Source organism: Dryas octopetala, chromosome 4 (assembly GCF_963921425.1).
Source record: "Dryas octopetala chromosome 4, drDryOcto1.1, whole genome shotgun sequence".
Classification (NCBI taxonomy): Eukaryota; Viridiplantae; Streptophyta; class Magnoliopsida; order Rosales; family Rosaceae; genus Dryas; species Dryas octopetala.
In genome coordinates this window covers 1,004,707-1,026,711 of record NC_141369.1, presented here as the reverse complement: position 1 = coordinate 1,026,711, position 22,005 = coordinate 1,004,707, and the positions used below count along the sequence as shown (strand labels likewise).

Below are 22,005 nucleotides of genomic sequence, written 5' to 3'. Positions count from 1 at the left end.
ATGCAACCAATGAGAAATCTCAAATGACTAAAGCCACTCTAATTAAAGAGGAAAATAGTAGCATTCCCTTTACGTTGAAAGTACATGAATACTTCATGTTCCATACTTCCATCATATGGCACTAAATTGTTACTTATTTAAATAACGGTTCTAAACATTAATCTAATATCTAGAATAACAAAAGAAGAGTCATGATTTGGTGTGTTTAGTTTAGACATAAAAGTCAAAAAATTTCCTATACTTGTTTCTGAAAAAAAATATTAGTGCTTGGATAAATATTATCGTTGATGTTAAACAACTTAAACTTCAATTCATATCTTTTTATATGATGTTAAAATTATGGTGACAAGCTGTTACTTACTACTTAGGGCCGTGATCATATGCTCTCTAGGCATGCCAGTTTCAATTAGTACATCCTTAATTCGACATAATTCAGCTACAACCTTGCTAATCTCCATTCTCTCTCTAACCAAATTTGTCGAACGAACAACTCCTATATATCCCAGCAATGGAAATCAAGCACTCCTCAACTCTTTGTCTTTGGTTATTTCGGAGATGATTCGTACTAGTTCTGCATTCTTGACTTTGAAGAAGAAATGGATCACGATTCTTCCACGCGTGTAGGTTCAGACCATCTTTGAACACGTCATTCGGCGACCTCTTGCCTGTAAACATCTCCGATAGCAGCATTCCATAGCTATACACATCCCCATGTGTTAACATTTTGTTTCCCATTCCATACTCTACAAAATAAAAAGAATTGCACAAAAAAATTCGTCAAAAAGAAGTTGAAGCATAAATTCAATGTTAGGATTGAACGCTAGACAAAAGTAAGTAGTAAAAAAACAAGCAGAGGATCCGAATCTTGTTACATGGGGTAGTATAGCTGATGGAACATTTTATTGCATTGGAAGTGCTTTCATGTAAAGGAAGTGGAGAAGAAGCATTTGGGAGATACCTTGCTAAACCAAAATCACCAACGCATGCAGTCATGTCATTGTCCAAGAGAATGTTACCGGGCTTTAAATCACAACGAACCATTGGCTTGTGACAGGGGTTGTGCAAATATGCCAGAGCACTAGCTATGTCAATGGCAATGTTTACCCTCTGAATAGGATTCAAATACCCCTGCATAGTGGGTGCCCCAGCTACTCTATAAGCTATAGTATGCAGCCATTCTTCTAGACTTCTATTCACCATCAACTTAAAGACCAAAGCTTTGAAATCATTTCCTTGAAAATCAATACTTGAACACACAATCAGTACCTTGACAAGGTTCCAGTGCCTAATGCTTTTTAAGACTTCACATTCAGTTATAAAGCTTTTAGCTGCTCTTAAGCTTTGAAGATTGAGTACTTTCACTGCAACAATTCTTTCTTCCTAGTTGAGAATTCACCTGTACACAGACCCAAAACTACCAACACCAATCAAATTCGCAGAAGAGAACCCAACAGTTGCTTCAAAGACAGCTCCATATGACACTTTTCAAGAGTGAAAGCCCCAATGATGATCTTGAAGCTGACTTAAGTTCTCTTTTTTTTTTTTGATCGATAAAGAAGCACATAAAACAATACTAAGGCAAATCCAATAACCTCACAAACAATTAGGATAATTAGTTTTAGTACAGAAGATGATCCTTGCTTAGATTGATAGGACATGCATTTCGGCAATGTTAAATAAGGTATACCAACGCAGAGCCGTGCGTTTCCCATGATAGAAAGCGCACTAGTATTCTGGAAAACTCCTTGCATTGGTACTACACCTTCAAAATCATTGAATGATAGGTTTAAATTCTGCAAGAAGTTGAAGGTCTCCAAATAGTTGGGAATTTTGCCAGACAAGTCGTTACTAAAGAGGTCTAAATCTTGAATCTTTCTCAAAATACTCAAGGATTCAGGAATTGACCCTTTGTTGAACAAAATTTGTAAATAAATAATAAATATTACCCAACATAATTTCACCCAAATTCATTTATGGAAGGAAGGTTTTATTATTTTGGGTATATACGACCCATTCAAGATGGAGTACATCTCTTAATTATAGTCCCTTGACTCAAGGGAATACCCTTTGATTCCAATCGCAATGAAACCAACGGATCATCTTGCAAGTGTTTGGATTTCCAATAGGTAAACGACCCATTGAAATGAAATTTATTTGTGATTGCGGTTGCACCTGTATTTTAGGTTGCCTACGTATCCATTGCAGGATCAAACCGCACTTAGTTCCAAGGTTTTAGGATTTAAATGGGCGGATGACCCACTTAAAAGATTTGTGTAATTTGGGTAGGGGTTTAGAGCCCTTGATTTGATTTGAGAAATTAATTCAGGGACTTTTTGTAAGACCCCGTATTTTTCAAGGAGTTATTTTAAATATTTTGCGAATTTATTTTAAGGATTTTGGGAATTTATTTGGAAATTTAGAAGGTTTTGGTTTAATTTTTAATTTTTGTTTTAAATTGGGCTTGACCCAAAAGTTGACTTTTAAAACTAATGGACTTTTGTCTTTGATTTTGGGCACGTTGGAAAGGTCTTGAGTCCACGAGTTCGTAGACACGCGGCACGCGTCAAACAGAGTTACGGTTTGAAAGATACGGACATGTGAAGTGAGTGGCACACTTGTAATTTTTACGAAAGTGGTTTTTAAAACCCAAAAAGTCAGACATTTCTCTCTCTCTCTCTCTCTCTCCCTCCCGCGTCTGTCTCTTTCTCTCACCTTCGCCGATCTGCCACCGGTGCGTGGCGACGCGTCCGGCAGCGGATGGGTTGGGTTTTTGGCCCACCAGCCTTGCTGCCTTTCCCTCTTCCTCCCCCTGGCCGCCGATCACCTAGCTGAGCCACCATTGCGATGAATCGATGCGAAGACCGAGAGAGGCTCTCGTCGGCGATCTCGCTTTTCCGGCCATGCCACGACCAGCGACGGGCACCGGCAGACTCGTCTCGCCGTCGCCGTCCTTCCCAGCTCGGTCTCGTACCTCGCCGTCACCCCTCGACGTCGCAACGACGCAGGACAGAAACAGTGCCACCGCCGACGATTTGATTTTTCCGGCCAAGACGCGACACCAGACCTACTGGGCTTTGTTCCCCTCGTCATGGCGAGTCCGACCATGGTCTCCGTTCATCCATACGAGGCTCCACGATGGATGAATGAGCTCGGGAAGCCAAGCCAGCCGCCGGCTTCAACCGCCGATTTCGGCGTTTCCGGCGATATTTGGCCGTCGATCCAGTTACGAGAATTGATCCTCGAGGTATGGGTAATCTTTCCCCTAAGGTGGGCACGTCCAATTTTGAGAAATTGAAAATTCAATTTTAGGGTTTATGCCTATTTCGAATTTCTTGAAGTTGGACTACATTCGAGTTGTTTATGTGCAAGTGAAGGTTCCATCGTGCAATTGAGATTAATTGGAGTTGATTTTGGGTATTTTCAGGTTTGTGCCGCCGCTGCCACTATTGGAACCACCACTTTTGGCGGCGGGTTAGTAGTCGTTTGACCCGTTTCCTCCCAATTGAGGTCTCAGAAACTTTTCTAGGTCCTTTTGGTGAGTTTTTGTAAATGTTTGTGTGTTGTTTGGGGCGGGGCAGCCACCGTGTGTGGTGGCGGCCACCCGTTTCAGTCGTTCAGTGGCGTAATTGTGAATTCTGTGTGTATTTATTTGGTTGTCTGGTCATGCTGCCGGATTTGTTATCCGAGTGTGTTGCCGTCCAAGGGCTTTATAGTCTTTTCACGCAGTTAAACAATGAGTGAAATTAGATAGTTTGTTTTGTTGCTTTGTGTGCTTGTGTGCTTATGTTTGCTAAGATTTGGTTTTGGCTAGGACTTGGTAAAGTCTAGGCTTGAATCTTGAGGATGGACAATGATAAATTGATCATGCATTGAGTTTATGAGTTAGGATGTGAATGATTAGAGATTGAGGTTAATAGTTGACGATTAGGCATTTGATTTGCCGAATTGATTATTATTTATTGATGAGATTTGATTAGAATACGAGGATTTATGATTTATCTTGAGATTTGGATGATTGGTGATGAAATCATTATGTGATTGAGTATTTATGAATTTTATTGTGGATTATTATTGATTATGGAAATAGAAGAATTATTGAGGTTACTATTTAAGTTATTTCACTCATACGAGCTCTAGTGAGCTTACCGGGTTGTTTATTTGAATGACCCGGTGTACCATGAATATGGTGCAGTGTGGTTATTGGTGTTTTGCAAGTTAAGCAGGCTGAGGAGGCAGTGAGACCCATTTTAATTTCATTTAACTGATTTTATACAGTGAATTTTACATAAATGTTTTGGGCTCACACTCTGATTTATTTAACGTATTTATTTATTATATTAAGTGCATGACCCATTCTTTGAAAAAGGGTTAAATGACAAGGTTTTCAGATTGTTTATGGGCCCAAGGTTCGGGGCGTTACACTTTTGTGTGTAGAACTAATTTCTGAAGGATTTGGGTGGATTTGATTTGGTGCGAAATTAATTCAAAGAAATTTGTATGAATTAATTCCTAAGGAAATTTGAAGAATTTTGTGAATGAGGTTGAGTGTGAATTTTGCTCACATTGCCTACGTACCCATGATGGGATCAAACCGGACGTAGTTCAGTAAAGAATTTGATTTGGTTGGCTTTGCCCCATTTTGGAGGGTTGGTTTTGTACCAAGCGATGAGAGTTGGTTTTGTACCAATTGAAAAAGATGGTTTTGTACCATTTGAGAAAATTGGTTTTGTCCCATTTTGAGAGTTTGAATTTGGGGTTTGGATTTGGTTTCGGTTTTGTACCGATTGAGAGAGTTGGTTTTGTACCAATTTGAGAGTTTGAATTTGGGATTGGAGGAAAATGTGCCCATTAATATTTTCGTATCATTTATTTTTTTTAAATGACACATATTCTTATTTTTAATGGGTGAACATGAATTTGGTTATGTGCCCACTATAATTGTTTTGTATCAATTATTTATTAATTGATACATTTTATTTTTTTAATGGGCAAAAGAGAATTTGGGAGACCACCGGACTTTGTTTATTTTATACCAATTTTTTTGTTATTGGGCATGTTAGATTTGACAACAAACCCATTAAATTTGATTGCTCACTGTTTGATATTTGGCATATATATTTTTTGTATTTTATTATATAAGCCAATTACAGTAGATGCAATTCAAATAAGAATTGGCCTCTACTTTCTTGTAGGCCCAGTTGGTGAGATTTTGGAGGTACATCTCCTTTGAGCATGCAAGTCCACTGGCTTTGATAACCAAAGATGATGGAAAGCAACCACACTCTTTTTTTTTTCTTTCTGGAAGCAAACTTAGAAAGCCCCACATGATGAACTTTATTGCTACAACTTAAATTAAGGCCTTGGAATGATATATGTTGCTCTCCGACCGCATTGCAATATTTTGGTGAGTTGGATATATAGCAACTTAAATACCACACGGCGGCTAGGCTTTGTGCCAATTCTCAGAATCTTAAAGTGCAGCAGCCCCATGTCTTTTGGGCTCTAAATTTTAGCCTGCGTGAGCTCACATTAATCCATTACTCCCCCCCTTTTTTTTTTTTTTTTTGCTGCACATCCCACCTATTAGACTTGGCAATATTGATCTTGTCTTTTGCTCAGGATTGCAGCACCATAAAGAGGTGGAAGTCAATTTATTTTTTTACTTCTTTCCTCGTGTGGTGCAACCTCTGTGTGCACTACTAGGAAGTACCCCAATAGATATCACTAAAAATATATCGGTTTTAAAAAAATCGATATTGTCAAATTTTTTTATATCAGTTGGATTTTTAGTTTTCTAAAAATGATGTCTAAACACATTTATATATCACCAAGTTTACAAATTCGATATCTAAATTTTTGGGTAGAAATTAAATTCTATGATAATCGATATCTAATCCATGAACTGATATTAATTAATTCAGCTAAAAATCAAATATACAAATTTTTTTGACAACTTAAATGTTTTGACTTAAGTTAGACCCGATACCCCCCCCCTCTCAAACACTCCCTCTCACCCCGATCTCTCTCTCTTTCTCTCTCTCTCTCACCCGCAGCCCTCGCCGTTGCTGTGATTTTGCTTCAAATTCCCCCAGACCAGAATCCATGAGGTCTCTACCTCATCGATCCTGCTTCTCAAAAATTCCTAAAGGCTTGACAACTCTTCACTCGCAGACACATTCACTCAGACTCCATCAGACCAAACTCAGCTCCTTCTCTCTCACCCTCGCTCACTGAGACCAAACTCAGATCGACCAAACTCTCCTTCGATCTCTCAATCTCTATGTCTCTCTCTTTTCTCTTCCTCCTAAACACGATTCACTCATCCAAAATTGTAAAACCCCCAAATTCTAGGGTTTCACTTTCTCTCTCCGATGGAAGGCAACGACGAGACCTCGGGACCAATGATCAACGACGAGATCTATCACCCATCGTCCAACACCCACCGCCTAGTATCCATCGTCTAGCTTTTTGTGTAACACCCATCCAACTCCGACTCTGTTCTTCGAGAGCTCTCTCAGGTACTCTTTCTCGCTCTTGTATCTATTTAGGTTTTTTTTTTTTTTTTTGTATTGAATATCTTATTTCTTTCTCTCGCACTTCCCTCTAATTTTATTCTTTGGTTCCTTAGGTGAGCAGATGTCTGGTGTCTTATGTGGTCCTAGGCTAAGAGATCAATTTCAAGGATTCATTCTAAAGGATGGCTTAACAAGGTACCGGCCTATATATATATATATATATATCACTGTATGTGTGTGTGTGTGTACTTCAAGGTCGGCAATGATCCAATTTCCTTGTGCATTCACACCATGTATATTTGAATATTCTAATAAAAGTTATTTATTTCTTTGGTTGGATTAATATTGTTCTGTATTTGGGATTTTTTTTCTTAAAAAGGAATAGATTTGGCATCCAATATATCAATTATTATTCTAAATTCACATATTTTAAAATCAACTTCATAGCTTAACATTGTTTTGGGAGCATTTAGGATAATATTTATTTAACAAAAGTTCTAGACATTTAGCCAATGTTGAAAAGGGAGAAAAAAAAAAAAAACAGGTGGCAGGGTGGGATGTGGTGAGGATGAGGGCATAACCATATTCTTCACAGGGCAGGGACAGGAAATGCGATTCACGATCCTGATTAACTCTTTGCTGATCCCTAAGAATTGTTTCCATTAGATCTATTTTACTTCCTTGAACCATGATTTGCTTAATGCTTTCGTGTTAGAGGTATGCTTATCTTTTTTAATGGCTTTGTGCAGGCAACAATAATGATAAGTGGCTTATTCCACTGTCTTGGAAGACTGTGTATGGACCACTCCCAGATGTCTCTCTTTTAGGCAGGATTCCTCTGATCTGAGGTATGATCTGCAAGGATGGAGTACCTCCTATTTCAGCTTCTTACCCTGACCTTTTTGTTTTCTTCAAGCTCCTTCTAATGATCTTTTTTTTTTTTTGGCCTTAAGTTCCTTCAAAAGTTTAGTTTGGAAAGGGAATATGTATCAGCAGAATTGATTGGGATGAGAAATTGAATATGTACATTCTTCAGATACATATGAAAACAGAAAATATTCTATCCGGCTGTGGCTTTCCCATCCTTTTCAGCATTGTCAATATCCTTTACTTCTTGTGTTGAATACTTTCTCTATCTTTTTTATTGGTAGATTCTTTATAGGCAGGCTAAACAGGAGATGATGGCTTTGCTTCTCTGTAACACTGATTTGCTGATCTGCAATTAAGAAAATGCTTGAATAAGATTGGTTTTCTGTGGTGTTTAGCGTAATTTTGTCATTTTAAAACACTAGGGTAGCTGACTGTCAGCTATTAGCTTTTACAGTTTGGTTGAGAGTAGGATTTCTTACGAGGACAAAGCTATTTCTGCTATTATTTTCAATATAATCTTTTAACCCATGAATTAATACTAATTATAAGGAAAGTTACTTTCTTTAAAGTACTTAACTTATTTCTATATAATCTTTTAACCCATGAATTAATACTAATTATAAGGAAATTTACTTTCTTTAAAGTACGTTGCTCATTGTTTTCCCTGCTTGTTTGTGCTATTTTTGTGAATGGATTTTAGCTATTTTGTATATAAATAACAAATGCTCTTCAAGAACATACTATTTAATTTCAAGACTATGTCTAGGCTTCAATTTAGAGTATCCAATACTTGAAACCGAGACACCCATATAGAAGAGAAATAGTTTGTTGCTTCTTTGAGCTTTATTAGCTATTTCTTTTTTTGGATTTATTTAAGTTTTTAGACGTTTACTACTTTTCTGCAACTTTTATAAAAACTAGTAATAGACAACTGATTCACTTGGTCTTATTGGTTTAGTGGTTGAGTTTGCTAAGACGGGGTTTTGTCTAGGCTAGCTTTTGAATATGATATTGCAGTAAACTATTGCTATAACAAGTTTGATAATCGTCTCTATTTCTTTTGGGGGGAGGGGGGGAACTTTATGAGTACTAGGTTTTTGTTGGTTCTTTTTAGTATTTACGTTGGAGAACTATTCTGCTATAACATGTACCTATGGATGGGGATTGACTGAAATTAGCCATTGTGCTTAATTTGTTTTTATTGGTAAAGAGTTTCTTATACTTGAACCAAGTAGTTACTATTGTTTATTTGGATGGGATAAACAACAGTAGTTACTGTAAACTAAAGTTGTTTACTGTAGTTACTGAAATTTACACTTGTTCAAATTCGTTATAATGTTAGTACTTTGTGTGATTGGAGATGTTTCTTTCCTTCATTAAGTAGTTAAATATAGCTGATTTTCCTTCATAAGGTATTTAATTCGGATGCTTGCAGTAATTGTTAGTTAAGAACTTCATTTTTTTATCATTGTATGGATGCTTGCAGTCATTGTCAGTTGATGCTTCTTTCTTTTTTCCTATTCTCCTTTCTTAATAATCTATACAAATTTACAATGGTTCAAATTTGTTATAATGTTAGTACTTTGTGTGATTGGAGATGTTTCTTTCCTTCATTAGTAGTTAAATATAGCTAATTTTCCTTCATAAGGTATTTAATTCGGATTCTTGCAGTAATTGTTAGTTAAATATACATTTTAATTTAATATTGATTTTAGGTTTTGTAAGATGTTAAAGGGAAATAGGTGGATAATTTAATATTGATTTTAGGTTGATTTTAGGTTAGTTAAATATACATTTTAATTTAATATTGATATATATCAGACCCGCTGCTGCAAGCTAGGTATTGAATGACTCCCCCCAATCCCATTCATCAGTGTCACCATTTTCAATTTAAAATAACAATCTTGATTCTTGTAGGCATTACTTGGTTATTCCTGTGGATCACATCCCAACTGTGAAGGATCTTCAAAGAACACCTCAAGACTACTCTTTGGGTAATCTAAATGTTGCTCAAGCTTAAATGATTCATGGTTCAACCAATGTGGGACTTTTTTCTTTGTTTTTTCATCATTATATGTATTAATCTTACACCCCATTGTTTTTCATTGTTGTTCAGTATGTCACATGTTAGAAGTGGGGAAAACTCTATTACAACGAGATGCACCTCAATGCCATCAGTACAGGTATTGCCCTGTTCTTGAAAGCTTTTATCTTTGTATTATTTTCTGATATGCAATTATGCACAATTAGATTGATTTTTGGGTGTGCAATTGTGCACAGTTAGATTGATTGTCAGAAGCTGTTCTCTTAGGTTGTTTCCTCTAGCGTTGCCTCTGCTGGAAATTATGTAAATTTGTATTACAACTTGATTCAGTTATTATGCTACTATTCTTGAATTCTTGTGGCACCGATTGCACCAACATTTGCTTCATAGCCCGTCCCTCTTGTTTCTTTAAGCCATTTGAATGCTTATTATGTACCATGGAAACGATGGATGTGAAATTGTGCCTTGGTGGTGAACACTGGATTGTTGACTGTCAAAGAATAAAAAACACTAGATTAGTTTCAATATTTATATTCTGTCTGTCCTACTAACATGTCACCCATATTGCTTAATGTAAAGATGGGCTGGTTAAGAATGTGAATGTTCATAATTTCTGTAATTTGGGCTATACATTGACCAATTTGTCCTTTACATCTTCTATGGAAGATGTCTTTCTGTAATGATTTGAAGAGACCTAGGAAGTAGAAGATCAATACATGAGGTATTCAGCAGATTTTGATTCCTATATATCCACTTATACTTGTGAACCTAAAATGATTACACACAAAAAATTGAATAAATGAACTTGAATTAGAGTAGGCATGCATGCAGTATTCATCTGAAAAACAATTAGGTCAAAATAATCATTACTTGGTTTTTACTTACTTTGAACTAAGGTTCTGCAGATGAATTTGGTTATGAAAGAGTTTTGAGTGTGATGTTATTATGTCCTTTTGACAGATTTGGCTTTCATCAGCCTCCATTTAATTCTGTTAACCATTTGCACCTTCATTGTTTGGCACTACCCTACATACTCAGGTAAGCTATTTTGGGGTTTACGATATGCCTGAGGTTTCTCTTACCTCAACTTGTTCATTGAAGTGACATACCTAATTACACTTGAACAGATGGAAATATATAAAATATATGTCTGTGGGATCATTTGGATTTCTTGAAGCTGAAAAGTTGCTGGAGAAGATAAAGCCTCTCTCACCAATTACTTCAAAAGTGTGATTTGAGTTATAAATTAGTAGTGAAACATGATACATTGGCTTTCCCTAGTTAGTGGGTAAACTATGTAAAACAGAAAAAAGCATATGTCATGTTAATCGTTATGGTGAATCATATATCATGGTTTGCTTACCCTTAGAATATGTATTGCTTCAAATTCTAATACAAGTATAAATATTTTTATTCTCTATTGATGCTTCTGTTTCAGTTTTGTGGTGCTTTATATTAAATTACTGTAAGTGTAAGTGATGCACATGAGAAATGCTAAGATTCCCTCTCTACAATTTCTCTGGAAATTGGATGTTGGAAATGTATGAGAATGTTGGATGAAATTTATGGAAGCATTTAAATTGCACATATTGGATGTTGCATGTTGGAACTTTTATATCAAATATTTGGCAGGAAAAATTGATATCTAACAACCTATTTTATTTTATTTTTTTAATTAAAAAACATTTACAATATCAGTTAAACACTGATATCTAATGTCTATTAAATCTGATATTTATACAGGTATATACATTGAAATAACAAATAATACCGATATCTAATGTTATTTTTATATCACATTGTAACTCAAACCTGATGTTTAAGAGACTTATAATATCTAAAACAACGAACAAACAGATATCTAATGTGTACATATATATCGATTTTAGTTACAAATTCGATGTGTTAAAAATATTATATATCGCTTTGATAAAAAAAGTGATGTAACAACCTACCAAATATAGCTTTTGATGAGTTTATAATATCGAAAAATAGAATCAAACAGATATTTAATATACCTTTTAATGTCAGTTCTTGAAAAAATAATGATATTGAAAGTATATTACATATCGAAATCCGTTCATTTAGATAGCGGAAACTTGAAAAATCGATATATATTATTTATTAACAATATCGGATATTTAACAAATAGGATGTCTAATTTGATATAGACATCGGCCCAAAACTGATATTGAAAATAGGGTACATTAGATATCACGTCTGCCCTTATCGGTCGCAAACTTAATAGACATCAGTGTTCCACTGATATCTAATGGGGTACTTCCTAGTAGTGGTGGCTTGTATGTCAGAGTAGCAAGATAGTTTATGACCTTGCTTTTGTAGGCTAAAACCTTCATTTCTTTGGTTTGCAGGTACTTTTCTCTTCTGCCTTGGACCATTTTAATCAGCAGACTAACTGCATTTTTTTGTAACTCAACGCACCATGGATTCAGCCCAACCCGTTCGGTGCTTGAGATATATGGATTCAGCAGAATCCTTTATGGTTTCAGCCGAAACCAATTTGGAGATGGATTTAGCCGAATCCTTTGATGAATTTTTGTGGTTTCAGCCGAAACCGATTGGGAGAAAATGGATTCAGTCGAATCCTTTGGTAAACTATTTTGGGGTTTCCGCCGAAACCAAATATTGGAAGGAGCAATGAATAAAAGAAGTGTCATCTACCTAGCGGTGGCAAAGCTTTGGTGATGGCAAATGCACGTTCCTCTTCTTCCTGCAGCCTTTCGGTGTCTTCTCTCCCCCTCCTCTTTTTTATGGCCATCTCTACTCTATTTATAGAGACAATGAGAGGCTTAAATGATGAAGATTGAGTCTATTTGAATTCAAAATCAAATACCAATCTCTTATTCAAATAACATGATCTGATCTTTATTTTTGGATTGGCATCTAATCCTTTCCTTTTTAAAACTCTTTTCCTCTCATTTTGAATGTATCCAACGTGAGGTTTATATCCTCAACCATATTTTTTGAATTTTTATGGTTCAACACCCTTGCAATAAGTTTCCTTTCAAGTACAAACTTGTCAAACCTGTGCAACTCCCTAAGTTTGTGGAATCTCACCTGACAAATTGTTTTCAGAAATATCTAGGGAAACAAGATTTACCAAATTAACTACTTCCCTAGGAATGGATTTAGTAAATTGGTTGCTAGATAGATCCAAAACTTGTGACAAGGATGATAAGCCAATGACTTGTTTCGGAATGAGACCGCTAAGATTATTTTGAGAAAGAACCAAAACTAACAAATTGTTGCATTCACCAAGATTTTGTTGTATGGTTCCTTGTAAGTTGTTTGACATGAAGATTAGAAAAAGTCAAATTTTAGCAAAAAGTTCACGAAATCAATCCTACAGTTCATAATGTTACAGATAGATCTTTCAAAGAAAAGAAAAACACTGGCAAAAATTCAGGATGAATCCTACAAAGGGGTTTACAAAACTGTCAAAAGTTGATACGATCAATCCTACAAAGGATAGAATCAATCCTACATGATTAACGCTAAATCACAAGCTTCTGGAGGATCGATCCTCCTAGCCATATGATTGATCCTTTGGGAGATTTTTTCAAAACATATTTTCCACGCGAAAGATCGATCCTCCCAAACAATCACCTAAAAGAATTGAACATCGAAACTCACCTCCGAAAAACGCTTCGAACTTGAACCTTGATGAATATGCTTCACTCTCCATTGCTCCGTACATGACCATAACCCAACTCACATAAACTATCTAACCTAGTGCTTACACATTGATGTTTTTGGCTTAAGAAATAGCCAATTACAAAGTTTACATTAACATAGTTATAGGAAACTAAGTACTATTAGAACGATATATTAAGCAAAATAGCGAAGCATACTAGCTTGAATTTAAAATAAACTCAACTGTTTATCAAAAGTTATTCAAAATCATCAAAAGCCCAACTGAGAACAATGCATAAATCATGTAAGATGCATGGTATGTAAGATTTCTATATGGACAACATTAGTACACTTTGATTAGTACAACAACTCATCATGACTTAAGGACCAATAAATTGGGTTTACCTTGAGCAATCCGGATACATCCTTAGACCAGCTGTGTTATCAGTGTTCTATATGGATTGAGGGACTTCTTATGTGCTGGCTTTGCTCACTTAAACATGGAATAAGATTCTAATTAACCTTAAGGGAGCAGACTTGTATCTCTGCACTAAGTCCATTATGGGTAGGACTAGCCTAGACATCCCTTATAAGTAGAGCTAGTCCATGCTCTCATACATACTGCAAAAATCTGAGCCCCATAAATCAGTGCATCAAAGTTGTAGAGAGAGTAGAAGCCTAGTTCTAGTCTTAGCCATGACTTCTTCAACATCTGGTAAGTCACTGCGTGCAGGTAGAGATGTTCTTTGTGTTCTTATACATGTGTGATTGTAGTATATATCTGATAGTTGATATATATGGTTTACATGTGGTATCAGAGCTTTCATATATACATGTTTAAAGATCAAAATTTTGTCTAATTGATGGTTATTTAACAAGAAACGAAAAAGCATGCAAATTGTATCTGTTTTGTTCCTTATAAGTGTCAGGTCTTCAAGTTTATTTTTTGTTTTAAAAGTCCAAATTTGTAACTTAAGGCCCATATGGTAAAACTCGATTCAGATGGTTTTGAAACAACACTCTTGTTTATTGTTTCTAACTTTTGAAAAGGAAAAACAGAATTGGGATCTTTAAGATTTACAATGATATTTCAAGAAATCATTTTTTTTTAGTTCTAGTTCTGTGCAAGTTTTGTCCTTGTTATTCTGCAATATTGTGACTAACTGGTGCAGCAGAAGTCTTATGCTCTAGGTAAGTTCTACTATCTCTCTTAGAGCACATATGAGGGTGCATATAGGTTTAGGCTTAATTATCGATTTACCACCCAAAACTGTAACTCATTCCCACTTTATCACCTGAAAGTTTTTTTGTCCCAGATTACCACCTGTAACTTACATCCGTGTCCCATTTTACCTTGTTCCGTCAACAATTCCGTTAATGCTGACGATCTGGCCGTTAATGCTGACGTGGCGCGCTAGATGTGCGCCACGTGTCACATCTTTTTTTTATTTTTTCGCATTTTTTTATTTTTTTTATTTTTATAAACTTTGAAATTTAATTAAAAATAGCTCCGAACTCAGAAAAATACAAAAAAAATTCCTACGGACTCGTCTTGACTAGCACTAATTTACTATAAGGTTAAATTACCAATTTGCCCTCTAAAAATTTTCAAAAAAATTAGAAAGTCCAAATTTATTTCTAAAAAATTAAAATAAACTTTCCTCTATTAAATAAATTCTAGAAAAAATTCTAGAATTTTCGTAAACTCTTGGACAAATTCTCAAAAATATTTTGAAAAATTACCAAAAGCTTGTTTTAGAGAATTATTTCGAGACTTTACAGAAATTTTAGAATTTTTCTAGAATTTATTTTATAGAGAATTTTATTTTTCTCTAAGACCGAGAGGTCTTTTGGGTAGCAAGTGTTCACGAGAAAGGTATTGTTAGTTTTTAGAAGACTAACGGTGCAGACCTCATATTTTTTGGAGTTCGGGAGATTATTCTATGAATTTTCAAAGAGTCTAGAGTATTTTAATTTTCTAGAAATAAATTTGGACTTTCCAAATTTTTTGGAAATTTTTAGAGGAAAAATTGGCATTTTGAGCCCATAGTAAATTAGTACTAGTTAAGACAAGTCGGTAGGAATTTTCCGTGTATTTTTCTAAGTTCGGAGCTATTTTTAATTAATTTTCAAAGTTTATAAAAATAGAAAAATCAAAAAAATCAAAAAATACAAAAAAGATATGACACGTGGCGCACATCCAGCGCGCCACGTCAGCATTAACGGAATTGTTGACAGAACAAGATAAAATGGGACACGGATGTAAGTTACAGATGGTAATCTGGGACAAAAAAACTTTCAGGTGGTAAAGTGGGAATGAGTTACAATTTTGGGTGGTAAATCGATAATTAAGCCTATAGGTTTATTTTCTGTTAAAGCATACTGCCCCATTGTTGTGTTTGATGGAATTAAATTGATTATGCATATATGCTATTTTTCCTATCTTGATTCCGGGATGCTTTCATAGCTACGATGTCTGCATATTTGCATGACTGAATATATCTATTTAAGCAATTATTTTATTTATATGTAATCTACTGCCATATATGATGCTTATAGAATCTCTTGATCTTAATCCTAAATTCAAATTGATTAGAATTACCAAAGCAATATAACTCAGTTACAGTTTTTAGAGAATACAGTTTCAGATCAAACTTGCAGAATCAAATTAATAGTTTATTTCCCAAAGATTTTAACTAAACAAACTTGATACTGGCATGTTACAGATTAGGAAAAACATAAGGATAATTGTAGATATTTTCTTCTTGCCTAAAGGTGTAGAGACTATATATCTAGAAAATGTCTTCCCTATTATTTGGTAATATGATAAAGAATGAATACATGCATGTTAAGCTATCTTGCTCAAAAGTGTTACTTGATTTTGCATAAACAGTATTATGTTTTCTTAAAGTATGTTTGAATTCTCTGAAATATAAAGATTCTTAGACACTTTTGTATGTTTTATTTTCCAATTAACTCCAACTTTGCTCAAATAGAGACACTCACTGGCACCAATTTTAAGAAATAGAAACAAGATGTAGAAATTTACCTAGGCTTATCCAAGCATGACCTAGCCTTGAGAGAAGACAAACCTGAGCAAATCAACCTTGAGAACACAACTGAGGAAAAAGTTAAGATGGAAAAGTGGGAGAGATTGAATAGGATGGCCTTACTGATTATGCAGAAGGCCATGAATGACACTGTTAGAAGAGGGATAAATGTTTGTGACAATGCTAAGGATTTCCTAGAAGATGTTGATGAGAACTTTAAGGATTCTGAAAAAGCAGAAACTGGTAACTTGATGACTGCCTTGACCTCTACGAAATATGATGGATAAGGAAGTGTGCGTGAGCACATTATAAAGCTTATAGATATTGCATCTAACCTCAAAGCCCTAGAAATTGCAATTTCTGACCCTTTTTTGGTTCATATGGCATTGAATTCTCTGCCACAACAGTATGGACAACTAAGGACTACTTACAACACTCATAAAGACAAATAGAGTTTGAATGAACTCATGATCTCCATTTGTGTCCAAGAAGAAGAAAGGATTAGAAAGGAGAATGGTGAAGTAGTTGTCAATCTGGTTATTAAAAACCATTTCAAGAAAGGCAAGAATAAGGCTGCAAAAGACAATCAGGCTCCTAAGATCAACTCCCAGCCTGTCAAATCCACCCCTAGCACTTCTCATAACCTAAGGCCAGTTCAAACGACTCTTTTTAAGTGTTTTTTATGTAAGAAGGAAGGTCATATGAAGAGAAATTGTTTCAACTATAAGAGAATTGGCTAGCTAAGAAGGGTAAGATACACATTTACAATTGTTTAGAAAGTAATTTAATTACAATTCCTTCAAACACTTGGTTGTTAGATATAGGCTCACCTATACACATTTCTAATACTATGCAAGGTCTGACAAGAAAAAAGGACACCAAGTGAGGAGGAATCCAGAGTCTGTGCAGGCAATGGAGTTAGAGTTAGAGTAGCTATGAAGGTCATAGGAGTTCTTAGGCTTAAGTTAGATTTAGGTTTTATATTAGAGTTGGAGAATGTATTTGTCATTCCTTCTATGAGAAGGCTAGGAACTTAGTTTCAATTTCTAAACTTGTTGATTTCGGATTTACTTTTGATATCAATAAAGATGGCTTTCACCTTTATTTCAATTCAGTTTCTATTGGTAAAGCTTTATCATTTGATGGATATTGGAAACTAATACATGATATGTCTATTGAAAATTTTCTAATTGAGAATACTATAGGGAACAAGAGACCTAGTTCTAAGGAAAGTTCATCTTTCCTATGACACAAATTAAAGGCTGGGGCATATCTCTAAAGAAAGGTTACATCAATTGGAAAATGATAACATTCTACCAAAACTAGATTATACATATTTTGATATTTGTGTAGAATGCATAAAAGGCAAAATGACCAATTCTAAGAAGAAAACCTCTAACCGAAGCCAACAACTTCTAGAAATAATCCACACAGGCATTTGTGGCCCCTTCCCAACTCAAAATATATGTAGAAATCAATATTTCATAACTCTCATAGATGATTTCTCAAGATATTGTTACTTATATCTCATTTTAGAAAAATCACAAGCTTTAGAAACCTTCAAAAATTTTAAAGCTGAAGTAGAAAATGACAAGACCGCCCCCGAATTTCACCCTGAAACCCGGAGAGGTCCTGCGGGAATCCAAGATCAAGGAAAATCCTACCGAAAATTCGGCAGAACCTCCCCTGAAAATGGACTAACCCAAAAATTTCAAAACCTGTTAAAAGCACTTCTAAATCAGCAACCACCTCTACCACAACCAAAAAGTTCTTATTCACCAAGGCACATGATAATCAGAGCAAAACTAAACTTCCATTACAAAATAAAAGTTATCTCCACAACTTAAGGGAAATGACGCCGAAGAACTGAAAGTCCTGCCTCGACGTGGTACGGCCCAACCTCAACGATCTATAACACCTGGGGGGAAAATGTTATAAACAAAATGAAGAAAACATGAGATAACTCTCAGTGAGTGGACCAAAATCAAGAAACAAAACATTAAGTTATTCATCCTTACAAATTCCTTTAAAATCAAATCTCCACTAAGACCTCACGTCACTCTTTGAAATCCCCCAGTTTTGAAACCAACTTACGATCTTTAAGAAAGTCATAAAACCATTTAAACTCCAGAAATTTAAATAAATCAAAATATAACTTTTCAATAACAACCTTTTAAAATAAAAGTCATAAAAACATTGTCCAGAAATCTTGATAAAACTCAAAAAGAAATTCTCAACCAAACTCATATTTAATAACTCCTGTAAATAATAATAAAATCTCACCATGCTTATACCCTGAAATAACCTGGCCATACACCTGTGCGGAAATACAGGCAGGCAATATCCTGGCCATACACACGCGTGGAGTAAAATCCAACACGTGCAGGCAATATCCTGGCCATACACACGTGTGAATAAAATCAGCACGTGCAGGCAATCCTGGTCATACGTGCACGCAGAGCAGCCCCCAAAGGGCGAAGCATCCCGACACACGGCCCAAAGCCTATATGTGTGCCGTGATGGGTCCCAAAGACCTATTTATCTGATAACCTGGAGGGTACTGCAAGGGTGGTTTGAAAACCATTTTTTTTTTCCATAACCAAATCATAAAATCATTTTCTCACGGATAGAAAATATCTTTATCGTTCCCATAAACTTTAAATCCTCAATCCACAATGCGTAAGCACAACTAGTAAAATAGTCCTTAATAAATCTCATTCGAAACACATAAAACCAATCAAATCTTTGACCATAGGCTAAAATATGAAATAATCCATGTGTATAAAAATAAGAAACTAATTTTCTTTCAAACATCCAGCAATAAAACTTATTTGAAATAACATTTGAAATCCAACATTTAATGCCAATGATCAAATCCCAAGATAAAATTTCGAAAGTATTTAGTGTGAAATGATTGATGAAATTTTCATGAATTCTTTAGAAAACCAAAAGCCCATTCAACTTCTATTTCACAATTTAAAATTTATATAACTAGAATAAATCACGAATTTCATAAATCATTTAAAGAGACAAGAGTCCACTCACAGTACTTGCCGAGCTACGCTCAACCCCTTTTTCGGAACACGTTTCTATCTCACAATTCAACACTTGTTCGCCACTAACGGTAGTCAAGAGACGAAGCTCCATCAACCTAATACAAAAATACGCTTACTTTAATATGCCGAACATTAATCCCACTTTAGAATTAACGCTACTGGTATAAATTTAACCAAGGAGTCAAACCCTTATCGAGAACTTACCTAAATCTCTCTTTCAATTTGATTCCACGTTTGGTAACCAACCGATCATATATTCGAGCTTTTCAAACCTCCTTAATTCACAAGTAACAACCAACCATCAGTCTAACTCAATTACAGTCGATCCACTCACAAAATAGAAATATCCCTAATTAGACGGATACGAATTATACTTTTCTCGCATTCCATAACCTTCGCGACTCGGTCACCTAATTAATCCAAAAACCAAACAATAACTATAATTCAAACTCCAATTAACCTTAATTATCCAACTCACTTCTCATTCTTAATCCAAATTTCCAAATCAATTACGTAAAAGAGAGTTACAGTTTATACCTTAGCCGGTGCTTATTCGGGAGTCAGTTTCATATTACTAAGACGTCCGTTCGAGGTTCGATTTCCAATTTGAGTTCTCCATCAGCTGAAATCCACCCTAAAATCAACCAATAGGTCATTAGGAATCTAAAAATAGTCCTAGGAGGTGGGAGAGGGTCGAAACCTGCTCGAAACCACTCCAGTCGCCGCCACGCGCGGTGGTCCCGCAGTGGCTAACGGCGGTGAATAGTGGTCGTTTCCCAAACTTCTCATATGAGTGCAACAAATATACAAACATGTAGATAACGACGAGAGGAACAACTTTTATACCTGGGTCGACCTCAAAAGGAGGCTGAAAGTAGCCTGAACACACCTCGGATTCGCGGCACCTATGGTGGCTTTAATGGCAACTATCAAAATACTGAATTAAAACATGAATGGTGACCTGGAACTGGAATCCCATGAAGAGAGAAGAAGATCCATGCCAAGAACTCCATGAATGGTGGCCGGAGTCGTCGGAAATCGGCGAAAAACCGTCATTAGGGGCGTCACCTTTCGAGCTTCGATTCGCTCAGTACAGTGTGAGATAGGGTGCGTGTGATATACCAAAAGAAAGAGGAAGTCGATACGAAGCCATAGCCACCAAGATTGCATCAATCGGACATCGGACGAAGAAGTTATGGCCGGTCAAAGTTGAGAGGGTGGTGGTCAAAACGGAAAGAATTTTCTGGAAAATGGGGAGGGGCTGCTGCTATGCGGGAGAGAGAAAGGGTCAGCTGGTTTTTAAAATGGCTGATCCACGAAATTACCATAATGCCCTCCAACTTCAAATGCCCATAATTTTGTCTACGTAATCTCGAATCGCGATCCGTTTTCGCCTACACGTTCGTGAGTACGAGCACTTTCTAACCATAACAAGATTGAAATTTTTAAAATTACTTTTCAAATAAACCCCTTTGGAAACCCAAACTTTTTTTTTTTTTTGTTAAGGGCATAACCGTCCACACCTTAATTAATTCACCAATAATGGATTTGAGGTCTGAAAAATGTTCCGTAAATTCCTATGGCTTCCTCTTGCCTTGTATTATCCCCTCAACTTCAAACTTTGAGTCCACGAAAATTATTCAACTTAATTTAAATGCTTCCAAATATTTCCCAATAAATCTTTCATGACTTAAATTTAATCACCAAAAATCATTTTAATTACAATTAGGTCTCTATAACTCCAAAACTTATTATTGTCTCCCAATTAATTTACTAAAAAAAATAAAAAATTTCTTGGGTCCCACAACTTAACTTTTCTTCTTGCTTCTTAGGTCCACAACCAATAAAATTTTAAATTCATAATGAAATTTGGGTCGGGTTGTTACAGAAAAGCAGTTGAACATGTCCATTAAGATAGTGAGATCTGATAGGGGAGGTGAGTTCTTTGGTAGGTATGACGAATTTGGGTAAAATAAAGGACCTTTTGCCTTGTTCCTCTAAGAACAAGGCATACAAGCTCAGTCCACTACACCTGACACTTAAGAACAAAATGTAGTTGCAAAAAAAAGGAATAGAACCCTTCTAAACATGGTGAGAAGCATGATGTGTGCTACTGACTTGCCTAAATTTATGTGGGGAGAAGCCTTAAAAACAGCAAATTACATTTGAAATAGGGTTCCTAGTAAAGTAGTCAAGAAGACACCTTTTGAACTATGGACAACCATAAAGCCTAGCTTGTTTCACTTCCACATTTGGGGATGTAAAGCAGAAGCTAGACTATATACCCCTCAAGAAAAGAAATTGGATGCCAAGACAGTAAGTGCTTACTTCATTGGCTATCCAGACAAGTCTAAAGGTTACAAATTTTATTGTCTCAACACTCACACAAGGATTGTTGAGCCAAATAAGGCCAAGTTCTTAGAGTTTACAGGTTCAAGTCCTAGTCACTCTTTTTATGACTTTGTTTTAGAGGAACAACTTGAAATCACTGCTAACACACCTGAGCTTACAGTCTTTGATCATAACCTTAGGAATAATGAAACCATCAAACAAGACCAACCTGCAGTAGAAAATGGACACAATAAAATCCTACAAAACCAAGTTTTAGTACCACAAGCTGAAGAGTCACCTAGAAGACAGTCACAGAGAGTAAGAAGATCAGCTATTTTAGAAGATTACATGGTTTATTTGCAAGAAACTGATTTTTGTGAGGAGACTGGTCCATTGAGTTTCAAGGAGGTTGTTGGTAGTGATCAAGTAGAAGATTGGAGAAGGGCTATGGAATCAGAATTGGAGTCTATGTCCAAGAATGGAGT

The 22,005-nt window shown here is 35.7% G+C and overlaps 1 protein-coding gene, 1 long non-coding RNA gene and 2 pseudogenes across 2 annotated transcripts; 2 read left to right on the top strand and 2 right to left on the bottom strand.

The window, feature by feature from the left end:
* Nucleotides 1-353: 353 nt before the first annotated feature.
* LOC147285983 (putative LRR receptor-like serine/threonine-protein kinase At3g47570) lies at nucleotides 354-12,745 on the bottom strand (annotated as a pseudogene).
* On the top strand, nucleotides 6,637-10,662 carry LOC147285984 (bifunctional adenosine 5'-phosphosulfate phosphorylase/adenylylsulfatase HINT4-like). Its single transcript, XM_086239195.1, has 5 exons — nucleotides 6,637-6,710; nucleotides 9,303-9,379; nucleotides 9,502-9,568; nucleotides 10,390-10,467; nucleotides 10,557-10,662. Exons 1-5 carry the CDS (start codon nucleotides 6,637-6,639, stop codon nucleotides 10,660-10,662), a joined length of 402 nt encoding a protein of 133 aa, XP_086095321.1.
* Nucleotides 12,746-16,039: 3,294 nt separating the features above from the next.
* Nucleotides 16,040-16,873, top strand: LOC147285982 (uncharacterized; annotated as a pseudogene).
* Nucleotides 16,874-17,825: 952 nt separating this feature from the next.
* Nucleotides 17,826-19,793, bottom strand: LOC147285981 (uncharacterized). The gene is made up of 4 exons (XR_015122088.1): nucleotides 19,727-19,793; nucleotides 19,394-19,599; nucleotides 19,179-19,284; nucleotides 17,826-18,051 (listed from the first exon to the last, which is right to left on the bottom strand). It is a non-coding gene; the product is annotated as an uncharacterized LOC147285981 (long non-coding RNA).
* Nucleotides 19,794-22,005: the final 2,212 nt, after the last annotated feature.

What these genes read in the sequence shown, in the direction of transcription:
- LOC147285984 (XM_086239195.1), top strand. Translation starts at nt 6,637, where the DNA reads ATGTCTGGTGTCTTATGTGGTCCTAGGCTAAGAGATCAATTTCAAGGA. An exon ending in CTAAAGGATGGCTTAACAAG is followed by an intron (nt 6,711 to 9,302) that starts GTACCGGCCTAT and finishes TGATTCTTGTAG; the next exon opens with GCATTACTTGGTTATTCCTG. An exon ending in GCACTACCCTACATACTCAG is followed by an intron (nt 10,468 to 10,556) that starts GTAAGCTATTTT and finishes ACACTTGAACAG; the next exon opens with ATGGAAATATATAAAATATA.